This window comes from Serinus canaria, chromosome 2 (assembly GCF_022539315.1).
Source record: "Serinus canaria isolate serCan28SL12 chromosome 2, serCan2020, whole genome shotgun sequence".
Taxonomy (NCBI): domain Eukaryota; kingdom Metazoa; phylum Chordata; class Aves; order Passeriformes; family Fringillidae; genus Serinus; species Serinus canaria.
This window is the reverse complement of record NC_066315.1, coordinates 40833834-40849575: the sequence shown is the minus strand read 5'-3', so window position 1 is coordinate 40849575 and position 15742 is coordinate 40833834. Positions and strand designations below refer to the sequence as shown.

General features: G+C 37.9%; 1 protein-coding gene across 4 annotated transcripts in view; it reads right to left on the bottom strand.

The window, feature by feature from the left end:
- Nucleotides 1-15742, bottom strand: part of RBMS3 (RNA binding motif single stranded interacting protein 3) — a 702347-nt gene that overhangs the window by 30586 nt on the left and 656019 nt on the right. For all 4 annotated transcript variants that reach the window (XM_030232505.2, XM_030232511.2, XM_030232509.2 and 1 more), the window contains one exon: nucleotides 5978-6088. In XM_030232505.2, the coding sequence (XP_030088365.1) occupies nucleotides 5978-6088 (111 nt within the window). The remainder of the gene's footprint in view (nucleotides 1-5977; nucleotides 6089-15742) is intronic.

Here is a 15742-nt window from a genome sequence, read left to right as displayed (position 1 = left end):
ATGAAGCAGTGCATGGACCAAAAATGGAATTCCCTCCATCTATGTTTATTCACTTTTTACATTTTGCCTTCCTGCCTACGACAGGTAGTGGCTTTGAAGATTGGAACACTTCCATACAAAGGCAAACAGTGAGCCACTACCAACAAATGGCAGGAAGGTAGAGCTGAATTCAGAAGAGAAGGGGGAACACTACAGAGATATGATTTTATAAACTCTATTCATTCAAAAATACCATCTAGCCACAGCTATGGTCAAACACAGACTGTGGAACCCCTGTTGAAACAGATGAGCAGAAAGAGTCTCATCTATACAAGAGCTGACTGCTGTTGACTGCTTAGAATCTGGGGCTTTTCACTGAGTGCCCCTTTTTAACTCAAATTATATGAGGTAAATTGGAACTGCATTTCAAGAGAATGTTTGGGAAAAAAGGTGCAGGAGGAGTTACTTCTTTTTAATAAATCCCACAAGAATTTATGCTGATCTTCTCCCTTCTAACCAGAATCAATTCTCCTTAAATGGATCTTCTGCCCCAGACAGCTCCATGTTGTTAATCACTTACATTTGCCTTGGACTTTGGCTGAGTAAAAGCATTAGGAAGATCTTAGTTTCAGCCTGAACTAGGTTATTTCAGTCCTATATTTTCCACACAAGAAGTAACTGAAACTGTCAGTCAATAAATAAAATAAAAGAGCTCTAAGATTAACACCTGATAACGTGAAAGGCACAAGACTGCAAAGAAACTTTGCTCCTGTAGCTCTCCAAGGACCTTGTGACATACAATTAGAATAACAAAGAGTACTTTTTGAACAAGAATCTGAACATGAAGGGAATGAGATGATGTTTCAGCTCCATGTAGCTGTAGTATCTGCAAATAGAATGGGAGATTAAACAGGAAAAAAGCACAACCCTATCTAACAAAGCAGTTATTCTGCTGAGGCCTTCAGGTGACATTTTAAACCACCAGTGACCATGGAGTATCCAAAGGAAATAAAAGATAAAAAACCTATAACAAGCTTGTTGTTCCATTGAAGGATTCTAGAGATATCATCAAGCCTTGCTGGCAACAAAAAGAACTAACAAAGTGAAAGATAAGACTGATGTACCTGCATAACAAGCCTGCTATTCCACTGAGAAATTTTGGTGATACTATAAACCAGGAAAGCTGAGTTAAGGTAGTTTGCAGTTTCAACAGGATCCCACATTATGTCATTGTAGTTCTTTCACCAGACTGCGTTTTTAATACAGAGCATCTGGAACAATTAAACAATTTTTTTTGTTTGTTTCTTTTGTTGTTTGAAAAGTGCAATGGAGGGTTTATTTTGTAAGTTGCTTATCAAGTTTCTAAATTAGAAACTGAAAGCAGAGGGAACGTCAAGTGTGAAGAACAATTAAGCAGCCCAGTTGAACTACCTGCTTGGGTAAAAACCTGGATTCTACTCACTCTCCCCTTGGTGTGGGCCTCAAAGGTTTAAGATGAAACCAGGCTACACCAAGGCAGTTCCAAAGGAGAGGGAAAAAAAGCTGGAGTTACCCCTCTGCCTATGAGGACTAACAACGGCTGCCTCAAACTATTGTATGAAACTGGAACCCAAGCAGTGTCTGAAATGGACACTAACACCAGGGAGGGGAGGGAAACCCCAACCAAGAAAGTGCAGAACAGCAAACTTCCTTCAGGAATGACAAGCAGAGGAAAAAGAATAAAGCAAATCTGCTTCCCACCGAAGAGGCAGATTATTGCTGCTGATGGCCAAACTTGGAAGTGCCAAGGAGCAATAACTGAAAGCAGTGATCAAACTGCTCAGTTTTTACATTTCTAAAGGTTTTTGTATTATCAAAATACAGGCATCAATCACAATGTTATTAAACCACGAAAGAGATGTCAGATCAATGGCTGTATCAGAAACATTTTGAGTGATAGGCTGATGATGGAACAATTCCAGCCTCTATACATTATTAAACACATACTAATGCTGCTCTTTCAGTGCTACCCCACAGACTCACACACTCTATTCTCCCTCTACAGTACCTTTTTTAATAGCAGACCTAATTGTAGGTGAATATTACATAGGAAAAAACAAGACTTACCATAATAAATAATAATAAACTAGGAAAAAAAAAATCAAGCCTTAAACGTCTTGTCTATCTTCACATTATGCCTTCTGGCATTAAAATTTCATTTTAATACAATTGTAGGAGCTGAGACTGGGTTGTCAGCCTTAATCAAAATATTCAGAGCTATTGCTTTTTTGCTGTAATCTTGACATAATTTAAGCTTAGGTTTTCTTTATGTATTTGCCCACAGCTAGCACACCCATGTAAATGCTTTTTGCTCCTTTTGAGTGAAGAGGTATCTATGAAAAATACATATAAATACAGCAGAAATCATCCCTCTGGCAGATTGTCTGCTTAACTCCAGATTTCAAGCAGAATGGGGAAGTGATCAGAGCAGTACATGTGCCTCTCAATTCATCAGCAACAAAAACTGTATTTTCACTGGCAAAAATCAATTTGATTTTCATAAAGGCAAAAAAGAATTATGTTCTTGGTGGATAAAGCACAAAGCACAGTAACTGGGACATGCAAATGCTGTACCAATTTCTCTCACAACATAGGAACATAGGGTGGAGATGCCATAAATGGCACACCTTTACCTCCTCCCTCCCTCCAGTGCCCTATACCACCATCCTTTGGCATTGGAATCAAGCAAAGATGGAACCACAGCTTTTCCAGGCATCTTGATAGCCTGCTTAGGCATCCTCCTGATTAGGGAGTGGTTGGTAGAGAAGAGTTGTCTGATTTTATGCAGACAGTTCAATAATAGATAAGAATTAAGAATGTTAAAAATATAATAAAATGAAATTAAATACTCATTTTTGGGGAGTTTGGACAGAAAGAAAACTCCTTGCCTCTATTCAGGGCAAATAGTTTCCTAAACAAAATTGTTTGGGTTTTGGGGGGAAGGCTTTACCCAGCAGAAGGGGAATGCAGCTGACCATGAGTGAGTCTATAGGAAAGCTACTTTGTTTTGACTGCCAAATTGGAGTCTCCCAGATGGAAGTGAACACCCTAGGAGCATGAAGCCTGACCTGGGCTGGTGACCAAATAATGAAGTGGATGGAGGCAGCTACCACCTGGATTCCCAAGGGCTTTAATGTGTGCTTTAGGGCTGAGAGATCAAAACCCAAATCCAGTATTTGGAGTCAAGGCACAGAATGGCAGAGGCTGCTGTTACTCAGGTCACTTGCCTCACCAAAGAGCTTAAGAGTGAAGGGAGATGGAATGGCTCTCTCTGTGAAGGGAGATGGAATGGCTCCAGCCTGGACAGAGTATTTTAATGTTTTAAGGAACATCAAAAGGCTGAGTAATTCCCACAAGATACGAAGATGCATTGACCCTTTAACTATTTCTCTAGCTTGCTCACTAGCGAATAGATTTTCTGTTGAAGCAATGTTTTAGAAATCCAGTATTCATCCTGAATCAGGCAAGTGTGGAGGTGGTTTTGAAGTCAACTCTCACCTAAGTGACCACAGGGGTCTGTTTCGGCTGAAAAATATGTTAATTAGCAAAATGCTTTGTCTAAGGAAGTGAACATATGAAAGCCTTCCAATAAAAACTGCTTTGCACACTCCAAGCTTTTAAATTAAATTGGGACAGAGTTACTGCCAAGAGTGAGTAGAATTATTTGAGTAGAATTATTTGTGACTTTTTGTCTTGTTTGCCTAAAAAAATGTGGTTTCTTGAAAGGTAGCTGGTGGCTCTTTATCGCACTCTGTTGCACAGTTTTAAGGATAAAATTGAAAAATATATTCATAACAGAAATACATCATTTATATCTTTTATCTCCCATAAAAACTAGTCCTGCTGAGGTACTCACAGTAGTATGGCTTGGACTTGGCACAATTCTTCATGCTTTATGTTTTCAATGCTCCTCTCTCTGGACCAAAACTAAGAATTCCAAATAAATGAAGTAAAAATATCTCTAAATAAATCAAATCTCTAAATAGCTTGTATTCTCCATGTTGTTTTTGGGTTTTTTTTTTTTTTTTTCTGTAACAGAATATGTGCTGAAGAATGAATTTCACATCTGGGTGGATACATCCAGCAAAACTGCTACTGGCAGCCCAAATCGTGATTTCTGATAAGAGGAATTCTCAACAGAAGAATTTCTCTATGACATCCATGATTATACTGCTTGTATGAGTATTTAGGCTGAATATGGTGCTGATGCTGTTTTTATCTAAGAGAAATCTTGTATGTGATAAAATAGGGTGTCATTTGAGATGTTTGAAAAAACTATGGATATTGTAACACTCATCAATCATTTACTCTTTCTTGCTCTTTAAGTTTTCCACAAATGACTTAGGAGTTTTGCAGATAGTAAACCTAAACCTTTATGGTATACCTCTGAATGTATCGCAAAAAATGATTACAAGGAATGTTGTGACCTTGAAAGATAAAACTGTGGAAAGAGCTAGGAAAAGAAAGGAAAGATTTTCATTTGGTTGCAGCAATATGAGTTCAGGATCTCATTGTCACCCAGTGGATGACCCACTCTCTCTCAGAGTCCTTTGCCTGACTCCCCAGATGGATTTGTTACTGTAAGCACTGTAACAGTGGTCTCAAGCAAGAAGAGAACATTAACTGGGAATTTTCTAGTCTGCATTAAGGTTGTGAGACAATGAGCACAGAAGACAACGTCTATTAAGTGTTATGGAATTGAAAATGACAGGCAGAGGAAGAAATTCATAGGAGTTGCCTAACAGAACAATCAGAATTCGTTTCCCACTTCCTTGCCTTAACATTTAAACAAGCTTTGGAACCACAATAATTACACATGCAGAAATTCTCACTAGACCAAGTATTTCCTTTGATTTCACGAAGGGGAAAATGCTGAGATTAACTTTGCCATGTAATTCCTACTTCTTTTGATTATTGAATGCAACATCTAAAATGTCAGGAATAAACAATGAACCATCATATTTAAGTTTTGTCATAAAAAAATACAGAACTCTTAGATCTTAACTGAGTTTTTTTTAAGAAGTAGGAAGAGACACTGGAGTTACAATTAAATTCAACAGATAAGGAAGAAGCAGCAGAAGAGAAGAGATCAGGAAGAGAGCTAACACAGTGAGTTAAATAACTTTGTACAGATGCAACTGTATTAAGTTGCATCTTATTCAACAAAAAAAGTTGGAAAACTGTGTTCCTATAGATTAGTACCAAGTAGAACAGTGGTGAAAGAAGGGAAGGGGAAAAGAGAGCATGTTATGCAATTACATGTTTCATGGGTGCTAAAGTAACAGAAGCATAATATGCATGCCTATATTTTTGCAAAAATTTACATTACATGCAGTGTACACACAGTCACATATCAAACCACCATTTATGGTCTGCAGTTGCTGTATTTTAGGAACTTTTCAGAGAGCTTGAATGATTTTAATTAGGAATGGGTTTTGCCTTTCCCTGACTCTGGGGGAGTTAACTGAGTATGACCTACACAGCTTAAAAAGAAAATTTGAAAACAGTTGTTGAAATATGCATATTTAAATATAATAGACTAGAATCACAGCTGGCCTTGACCAAAAATCCCATTTCTAAGCCTGGAACAAAATACATATGGCTGGCTGCTATGGTTTGAAGTGAGTGGTGGATCCTACCACAAAGCCAGAACTCCTAATCCCAGTGGTATGAAACTTTCTCGACTGACAAACAATTTAAAAAACAAATTGATAGAGCAGGACTTCCATATTTGCATGAGAATTAGTACAGATAATTCCTCTTAAATTTAGATCAGGTTTCGTTGGCCTACCATTTTACTACTCCTGCTACTTTGTCATTTCTGTTCTATAATAACTAATGCTTACTGTATGATGATGAAGCCTTTGCCATCAAAGCCACTGAAAAGAGCAGCCAATTACCTTAGGAAACTCAGTGAGCAAGAGATGCTTTGCAATAGAGAGAAAAAGAGTAATCTTACCGTTCCTGTTGTGCCCAAGGAAAGGTGGTTCATCTGTTGGGTCAGAGGGCCCATCATGCTTGCTGGCTGCATTGACATAGTGTGGTCCATTGTTGGTGTTATCACAGCACCCTGGAAACACAAATTATTCACAGTTCAACCTCTTACATTAAAAAAAAAAAAAAAAAAAAAAAAAGAAGATGACATAAAAAAAGCATTCTTTAAATGAGTGAACCTGACTGAAAACTTGACATGAATCTTAAAAGACACTAATACATCTGTCAGAAAAATTATGTTTTGCTCCTATTGACAACCAAGCTACACACATATACTATTTGTACTGCTAATGAGACCATTTTATGTCAGCTCCAATTAAGTGCCACTTTTTACTTCATTGCTTCTGACAAACAAATGCATATGTTCTTTCTATGATGAATGCTACTGTACATTGCAAAATGCCTGTCATTTCCATTTTTCCATATCCTATATAGAACAATCTTACAGACAGAACACATATGTCCCCAATTTTCTCTGCCTTCTAAAGCCTTCAGTCTCAGGGATCTTCAGCCTATTAGGGTAATTATCTTGGATTTTTCCAGTCTCAATTAGGAACCCTTACTCATGGTATTTTATAGCTGATAAAGGAAGACTAGCTATTGACAGTGAGTTTGGTAGTGACACCCATTTAAAACACACACACAGTGTTTAAAAGCGTTTTTCTTCCCTGCATGAAAAAAATAAGACATTAATAACAAAGACCATATGTACTAAAGCAAAGCTGAGACTTTGACCAAAATATGAAACAAAAGACATGCCAGAGGAGCTTTAGAGAGAGCTCCTTTGCCATTCATATTCCTTGGTGTTTGCTCTCCCACTCCCCAAGGTCCCATGTTGGCAACATCATGACTTGTGAAGTGTTGACTCTCTTCAATTCAATATTTTAAAATGCCATTTCCTGTGTTGGTTGGAGAATGTCAGTCAGAAAGTGTGGTCTGCTCTTTTTCTTGCAGATAGTGACATAAGGCAGTATTTCCAGTCATTTCTTCATAAGAAATAATAATTTTACTCTGTATGCAACTTTGTGTGCATACATCACAAACTTGCACAATCACATTACAGCTGCTACAAAGTGTGAAAAATGTAGATGAATGTATCTTTCAAAAAAATTGACTTTTTTCCCCCCCTTTGAGAATTCTAGAAAAATTCACCTATAAACAAACAACCTGTAAAACAAACTTGTTTCAAAACTCATAGCATATCTGTTCTTCCATGTTTATCTCACATTTATATAGAGCTATTTTTGCCAAGGATCTGACTAGAAAATAAGGATTTCAATTTTTCAGTTGCAAATAGAAGTAAATAAAAATACAAAATTCTGGGGAAATACCAGTTCAATTTTGCATCACCCTCTAGGGATATTTTTTTCTATTCACATCCTATCTGAGAAGTATAGAGTTTGCAGTCCCTGCACACTAATTCCTTGCATGCAGTGGGGTAAGAAGAAGGTAGGCTCATTTTGCTCAGTCATTTTTGTAATATCCTCAGCATAAGAAATACATACACACTTGCTTTATGTCACAGAGTGGATTTACATTGCATTGACAAGAGTCCCTAAAGAAATCTGACAAATTAGAGAACATAGCCTCTGTGGAATATCTGTCATGATTCCAAAGAAATGCTTAGGAAGCACGCTGATCAGCATGCATGTATCAAACCTGCAACACTTCCCACTTTTGCCCCTTTATTGACTATTATTAATTTGCACTGGTTTACATTGATTAATTTATTGATTAACTCATTTAATGAACCACCACACAGTGAAGTCTTCCCTTTGGGTGCAAGAGTCTGAAAGCAAGTCTGTGGGGCACACACCTGTCAGCCCATCCAGCAGTTCCTGCAGAGCAGAATCAATGCAAGAGTCTGAAGAAGAGTCATGCACGACAAAATTAATCTTGTTTAGGTTTTGAAATCAGTGGCCTCAGATACCATGCAGCCATATGAGGTTCTAGGGTTTGGGCTTCAACTGCACTTTTTTGGTTATGACAGGACATTGTAAGCAGAGTGATCAGCATTTTTACTCTATCAAACCATATGTGCTCAAATTAAATTTGTCAACTGATAAGCAGTTTTCAGTTCCCTCTACAAGCAATGTTCTCCTTTGGCTCAAAGGTGCAGAATTGCCACAGGGCTTTCCATACAAGTTGGGCTCCCACTTGTGATGACAAGGAAGGTGATTCTCCCTCTCTTCTCCACGATATCCCACTTTGAGAGATGCGCCCAGCTCTGGGGGCCCCAGCATAAAGAGAATGTGTACCTGTTTGAGAGGGTCCAGAGGGGGCCCATGAGGATGATAAGATGTTCAAGAACCCTCTGGATGCAATCCTGTGTAAAGATGCTAATTGCAAAAATACAGTTTGAGGAACATGTGTGACAGACTGATAACTATTTCTGGGTTTAATTCAGGAACCTGGAAATAAAGAAGGGGCAGTGGTGAAGGAATCTTATGGCTTAGTGTAACAAATGCAACTGCCAGACATAGAATGGAAAAATCTGAGAGCAAATGTCTTTCAGCAAATAAGTAAGCACAAAAGGTATTGCAAACAAACTATTAAAAAATATGGACTAGAGAGAAAATATATCAAGGACAAAAAAATTGCTCAGGTACAGAAAGCATATAATTTTCCAATTGAAAAAAAGACATATTCCTGTTCCTAAATATATACCATTTAATACACTAGAAAAAGAAGCTAAGAAAACAAATCAAACATTTGCAGCTTTCCCAAGACAGCTTAACATGTTTTAAACTGACAGTTACCTAGAGCAGAGAATTACATGCATTTCCCAGATCATTAATTCTCCAGTTAAGAATCTTCTTGTGATCACATAGGAAAGAAATTATACTTAATTAAGGAAATATTGTCTGGTTGTTAGGGCGACCCCCAGTCTCCAGACCATAATGCATTTCATATTACATGCTGTCAAGTCCATTCATATTCAATTTATTTAGCTGTAGAAGACAAAACTCTCTTGCCTCAGATGTTGCCATCATATTAAAAGTAATTTGATTCTTTTCAGCCTATAATATGTAATTGCTGATAAACATCCAGTTGGCTACTGGCAAAGGTTATTTCAAACATATTGTTTTGTCTTCATCTGTTTGGATGTCAGATTTTACTGAGGTTGTAAATGTATAGAAAGGCATCTTAGCATTTAAAACTATTACTTAAAGCCCATTTTAATGGCAAAAAAACTGTAGAAGAAACTAAACTATCATGAGATTTTTTGCCACTATCTTTGCCAAAATGTAGTTGTCCTGTCAATTATTTAGATTTGTCCTGTTGCCCTGTTGCCTCAGTTGGATTACTTTTTTTAGTTCCCACAAGAAACTGATTATAATGACTTTTAAATTTGGCAAGATATTCTCAGCATATGATTTATCATACAATTTTGTTAATGCTAGAGTGGCTTTGAAAGAAATTACCAGAGCAAATGGTAAGGAATAATGATAGAGACAAGCATGGTTTTTGTAATATTTTGATAAACCTAAGATAAGCTGACATACACATTTGATTTCCTCTTCACTTTATTTGAAAGACCTTGCTATTTTAGAATGCTTTAAGTTTTATGAAAATACTTTTCCTATAAGAAAGTAAATGTATATATTTCAGAATATAATCTATCACTTACAAAGAGAGAAGCTGGACTTTATGAACACTGCACAGCCCCTCTATAGCAAAAAACTCAAATTACAGGAAGGACACCAAATACAGTTTATTATATGAGGTAAAATACCTTTAAATATTTGCCAATATCAAAAGGCATCAGCAGAACAAGTCTATCAGTTGGTGCAAAGACACATGCCACTTCTGTCTGTTGAAGGGTGGGAAAGTGACATCAGAAATAAAAAGTGTATTAGGAGGCTTTAGAAATGGAGAGTTCACTAGCTGAGAGATGCACTCAGGGTCCAGTGGGAGGATGGATTAGTTGGTCACAGATTTCTACAATAATGAACTGCATTAAAGGCTTCTATTTTATTTCAGTGTTCTAATACTGATACTGGACTTAAGGGAAAAACACCAGCTGAATAAATATTTTTTAAAGCTTACAATAAGCATCTGTTTATTTTAGAATTTACTTTTCCTTTATTTAAGAGGTTTAAACAATTTAACCATACGCACAAGTTATGCTTTGTAAATACTGGTCAATGTAAAGCCAATAAACTTTACAGCAGAAAACTTACTTTTCAAATTTGTTTACAGATATCTTGTGCAGACATATAAGCACCAGGCCATTCCATCTGGAAATTTATTACCTTACTACCAATGCCTTTATGTTATCGAGAACATGTTGTTCCTTGAGGTTTTATTAAATTGAGTGAAAGGATGACTTTCCTTATACTTATCAGACAGACACATCTATCAAGAATTAATATGAAAAAAATCAACATGCATGCTTGTTTGCAGAGAAATACACTCTCTGTACACTGAACAAATGATGGCCATATTTAGATTGATTTACTGTTCTGTCTAGTCTGGCTTGTATGATCTCCTTGGGCTACCTCTCACATGCAGCAGAAAAATCAAGTCCCCTTGTCAGAACTGAGTCTACTGGTTTGTAAGGGTCAAACTCCCATGACTGTTGCAGGAAGGGTAAAGGTAGCTTTGAAATCCTCTCTGTCCTTGTCATCACCTCTGCTGGGAGTATCTGTTGATATTTCAAACAAAGGAAAACTTACTTTCCCTTTGTCAATGAAAAGATAGCAATTGCTGTGGCATTTGCCAGTTTATCAGAGGTTAAATCATGACTTGAGTATAGTGAAGAAGATAGCAAACATCATCTAAAAATGTAAATTCTGCAAATCATAGGATTTGATTTCATTACATTGTTGATTTCAAAAACTTGCTAAAAATGTGGTAAAGTGAGCAAGAATCCCAAACCCTCCACTAAATTAAAGCAGCTTTAACTTTGGAATAGGCAAACCTGATAAAGACCATCAATGCTGAGCCCTGCTTCTGCACTGAGTACTAAACCTAAGCTCACATTACCATGCACTGAGTTCACATTACCATGGGAACTTATCCCCCATATTTTGAATCTTGGGCATTAATTCAAATTCTTATCTGACATCACCTTCATAACTTACCTGAACATCCTAGGAGCAATGGGCACATTTGCTTTCCCTTTCTTTGTTTTTGCTCTACCTTTGTGAACTTCTTTCTTTGGCTGAAAGTAGACATCATAGGTCCAAGAGAGTTACTGCCCAGAAGTAACTGCTTTAAAAGGATTAAGAATCCAAACATAGTGTGGTAAATAAAGAACAAAGGTGACCCTTGTGTAGGCTTCACCTTTCTTCAACAACAGCCAACACTTTTTTGATGGTTCTTTCCCATTGTCCTTCTTGCCTTGTATTTCCTGTCTCCTAGTCTGAAATTCAGCTTTTGATAATGCACAGATACTAGCCTACATGTACAAATGCAGATTAAAAAGAATGTAGAAATGGGAACATGAAGATATAAGGAAAAGAAAGCTGATGCAATAGGAAGAGTTTTATACTGGTAACTGTGTGCACAAAGAAAGCAACACCTGAAACAATATTGTTCCAGTTAATAAATGTATTATATCAGGCAGTACCATATGTCAGTAGCTTATGCTTCTACCAGAGTAGAAAAAATCAGTAAATATAATAGCATACCTCTGTCTGTTAATCTAAAAGGACCTAACAAAAACAAATAGCATTTATGCTGCAAACAAAAAGCTGCCCATGTCACTCTGTGCCTAAGGTGACTTTTGCATGGTGACCTGTATCTTTCCACCCAAAATAAGGTCTAAAGAGAAAGGCCATTCAAGAAAGTGACAATATTTACAAATATTTATGAATGGAAAACACACCTGAGTTCTTATAGGGACTCTGAAGCAGATTTTGTGAGCCCTGTGTTAGACCTTTGCCCTTACTGTCTGCCCATGCAGGTTGGACCATAAGGCCATGTGCTTCTCCATAGACTGAAAATCTGAAGTTTTCATACCTTTCTTCAACTTGCCCCAGAAATAAAATAAAATTACTGATATTATGTGCAGGAATAAATGTGAATATTTTAGCTGGCGTCTGCTATCAGGAAAGAGCCCAGAACAATTAGGAAATGACCTGTTGCCATGGAGTATTCATTCCAGCAATTGCTGGAGAAGGCAGAGAGGCCATAGGTAGTTCTTGCTCCCTCATGTGACCTATTCTAGAAGGGAATGGGAAATCTCATTTGCTTTTTTCCCTACTCTTCAGCATAGTATGCACTTGGCTGTATGATGGCTTTATGCAGCCACTCCATGTATCAGTGCTTTTTTTATGTCAAGAACAGCTACCACAAAGAATCCTCACAACTCAAAGAGGGTTTAGCATCCCTGAAAAACACAAAAAGAAACACAAAGGTGGTAATTTGCCTGGGACATAACTACTGTAATACATAGATCAAATCTTCTCCTGCCCTGCCCACTATCAGATTTCATAAAAAAAGATTTCAATCCGTGTCAAAACAAGCAATTCCATTCTGTTTATATTCTTATATATATATTCTGATATGGATGAAATCCTTCCTTCCTCCACTGTCTCCCAGCAGCGGATGTGCCATCCTAATAAATGGGAACCAGGAGTCCCTTTTCTGGGGACTAGTTTTTCTTAACATCAGAAAGGAATTTTATCTGTTAAAGTTAAATCCAAATAATACTTATCCTGAAACAGCTTTGTTCTATTCCCTCCCTTCTTGCCTATAACCAGGTGTGAAAATTCACTTAATGGCACATCCTAGGTGATAAATGGATATTATAAAACTGTACATTAAAATACAAGCCAGAACCAGTTTTTAGCTAATATTTTCACTTCTTTGTCTTAGTGAGTTCAAATGAAACTTTCAAAAAGGATGTCACATTTGTATCCTCAATAGTTTGACTTTACATATCCATATATACACACATAAAATTACACACGGGAAGACAAACTGTATTGCCAATTCTATTACACCCACTCAGGCCACAATATTTTTTCAGTATGTAGATAGGTTTTCTTTAATATTTGAAACTCTCAGTGCAGGATTTATTATGGCAAATGTAACTAAGAGCAACAGTGACTGGTTTTTAAACTTCTTGCTCATGAGCAATGTTTAATGAGCAACGAGTACTAACTTCTGTTATTTGCTGAAAATGCTTACTAATTTTATTTTACTCAGGCTAACATGCTTTTAAAACAAGAAAATGCTTGACAGAAAATTATGCCTCCAGAAGCTTGTGCTTTTAAGTAGAGGTACAGAGAAGGTTGGTGACATGAGAGCATGTAAGATGTTTAATGTAGTGGGGCCTGGTCTCTCCCTGGGCCTCCAGTTTTCCATGCAAGGTGAGGCAGTCCCACCTGTCTGTGTGTTCCACAAAGGCATGGCAACAGATGTGAGCCAGTGTCTGATACACTGGGCTGCTGATCTCTGCTTTTCTGGCAAGATTCAGTGCATAGGTCATTTGCCAAGCACAGAGAGTGCTTGGTTGGGTTTGGGGAGGAAAGTCCAGTGACACTTCTGTGTGCACTTCTAGCCTCGACACTGCAATGGCCAGTGACAGGGCAGAAGCTGTGATCTCCAACAGATGTGCTGTGTTTTGCTTCCTGCCCAAAACCTGGAGGGACTTGCACTGGGTGAGCTGTAATCTAACAGCTGAGCTGGATGAAAATACTCACTCAGTAGAAGGACAAACAGTGACACTGAGAGACATCAGGAATTATTAGGAACTAGCTATCAACAAGAGAAAAAAATAAACCCAAAACCAAGCAGAAAAGTGGACTGGTAATATAATCCTATGTATTAAGGTCATATTAGAGGTAAGATGACAAAAATTACACTCTACACAATGAAGGAAATGCTATGGCTGTGTGTGGTGTTAACTCCCCAACACTAAAAGGACTTAACACAACCAGACTTAGATGGAAATATCTGAAATACCTTCAGCATTCAAAACAGTGAGGTGGTGTCACTGAATGATGTTCCAAGGAGACATATTGAGGTGCCTGGGTGGGAGACAACAGAGTGCTCCTCTGTGAGATCCCAAATACTTGAGAGGACAATGGGAACAATAGTCTAGCAATGGTTACTATTAGGATGTTTCCCTGCAATTCTGAAAGGCTCTTGTAAACCAGAGTTTATTAGTGATGGACCATGCAAATAAGGCAGCCTCACACAGTTCCTCCTGGACTTCATGTCAGCCCTTCCAATGTCAAGCCAAAGGGAACTCTTCAACATCAGAGCTAATTCTTAGGCAAAGCTCAAATCTAGACTGCACTCTCAGAGACATGCTGATGTAAGGGCTACCATGTAATCCAGGTACACAGCTGCATGGGGTGGGTAGGAAGCCACCCCATGAAATGCTGAGCTTCATGTTGCTGTGTCACTCCTGAACTCAGCTACAAACACAATGTCCATCCTCCATGAGGATGCACTATGGTGCACTGCCATCTGCTGCCTTTGTATCAACTCTTTGTTGGCAGCTCCTGCACAAAGGAAGATTAAAGGTATGGAGGGTCTAAAAATTATGTCCTTCCGCTCCTCATACCATTTTTCAAATTTAAAAATTCTGGAAAGCTGATGAGGACCAGTAATATGCACATAATCTTCCCAGGAATCCTTCTTATCTTAGCGGAAGATGCTATAGATGAAACCCTGGGTGAGTAAGGATGCTTTTCTAACGATATGCTTCTGGTCAGTAATAGATTTTAGACTTGAAGATGATAGACTGGGAAATCTTGTACTAAGCCACTGTTCATATTATGTATCAATTCAGTTCTAAATCACAGTGATTCATACCAATCTTTAAAACTAAAAATGCACCTTGTTAGAGAGGACAATACAGAAATCTGTCTCTCTGTCATGTTTTGTTAGATTTGTAACCTGTAATGTTAAACAAAGCTCTTTCCTACACAATAATGGAAAGACAACCATTCCAGCCTGCCTTTCCTTTCATTTAAACCCCAAAATTCTCACAGCCCATGTGTCCTGGCCCACACAGATCCCAATTGCATTTCATTTTCTGGACTTGTAACTCCTTAGGGGAGGCTACAGATGGAATACACTCCATTCTGTATAGGGGCTTGTCCTTTGACTGGTTAAAACTGGCTACCTGGCACTGCCAGTTCTGTGACAGTCCTCAAATCCAAGACTGAGGCATGTATTTCCAATAGTGCCTTCTTACCTTACATTCCATCATTAAAAGTAACACAAGACTATGCCTCACTCACGCCTTTACAAATTTTAAGTGTGATTTTTTTTTTACTTTAAAAACTCCAGACCAGTTCCTCCTTGGACTCTCTGCAAGCAAAATGCCACCAACACCTGGCTTTTGCTGCTCCTGGACAATCCATCCTGCTTTGGATGATGCTCCCAATGACACCATTGCATTTTATATGCTGTTTTGAACAACTGAGACTATTGGCACAATCTGGGCAAACTGTGGCTGCAGAAGTGTCCCAACCTAAAATTTCTCTCCCAGATGCATGAGACCTCAAGAAGCCAGTAAAGCTGGTGGCAGCAGCCACACAGAGCATGCCCTTCAAAGGTAACTACGTCTACATCCATGAAGGTACAAGTCATATAGATGAAATCAAATTCAAGTCCTCAGCTATGTGTCACCAGTCAGAAAAAAAAATGGAGTCCAGAGAGGGTAAGCAGATTTTTAAACTAAAAATTGGATATTTTAAGTTCTTATTTACTTTAAGGTACTTCCAGTGAAACCAGTCTGTGTGTTAAACACTTAACATTTGTA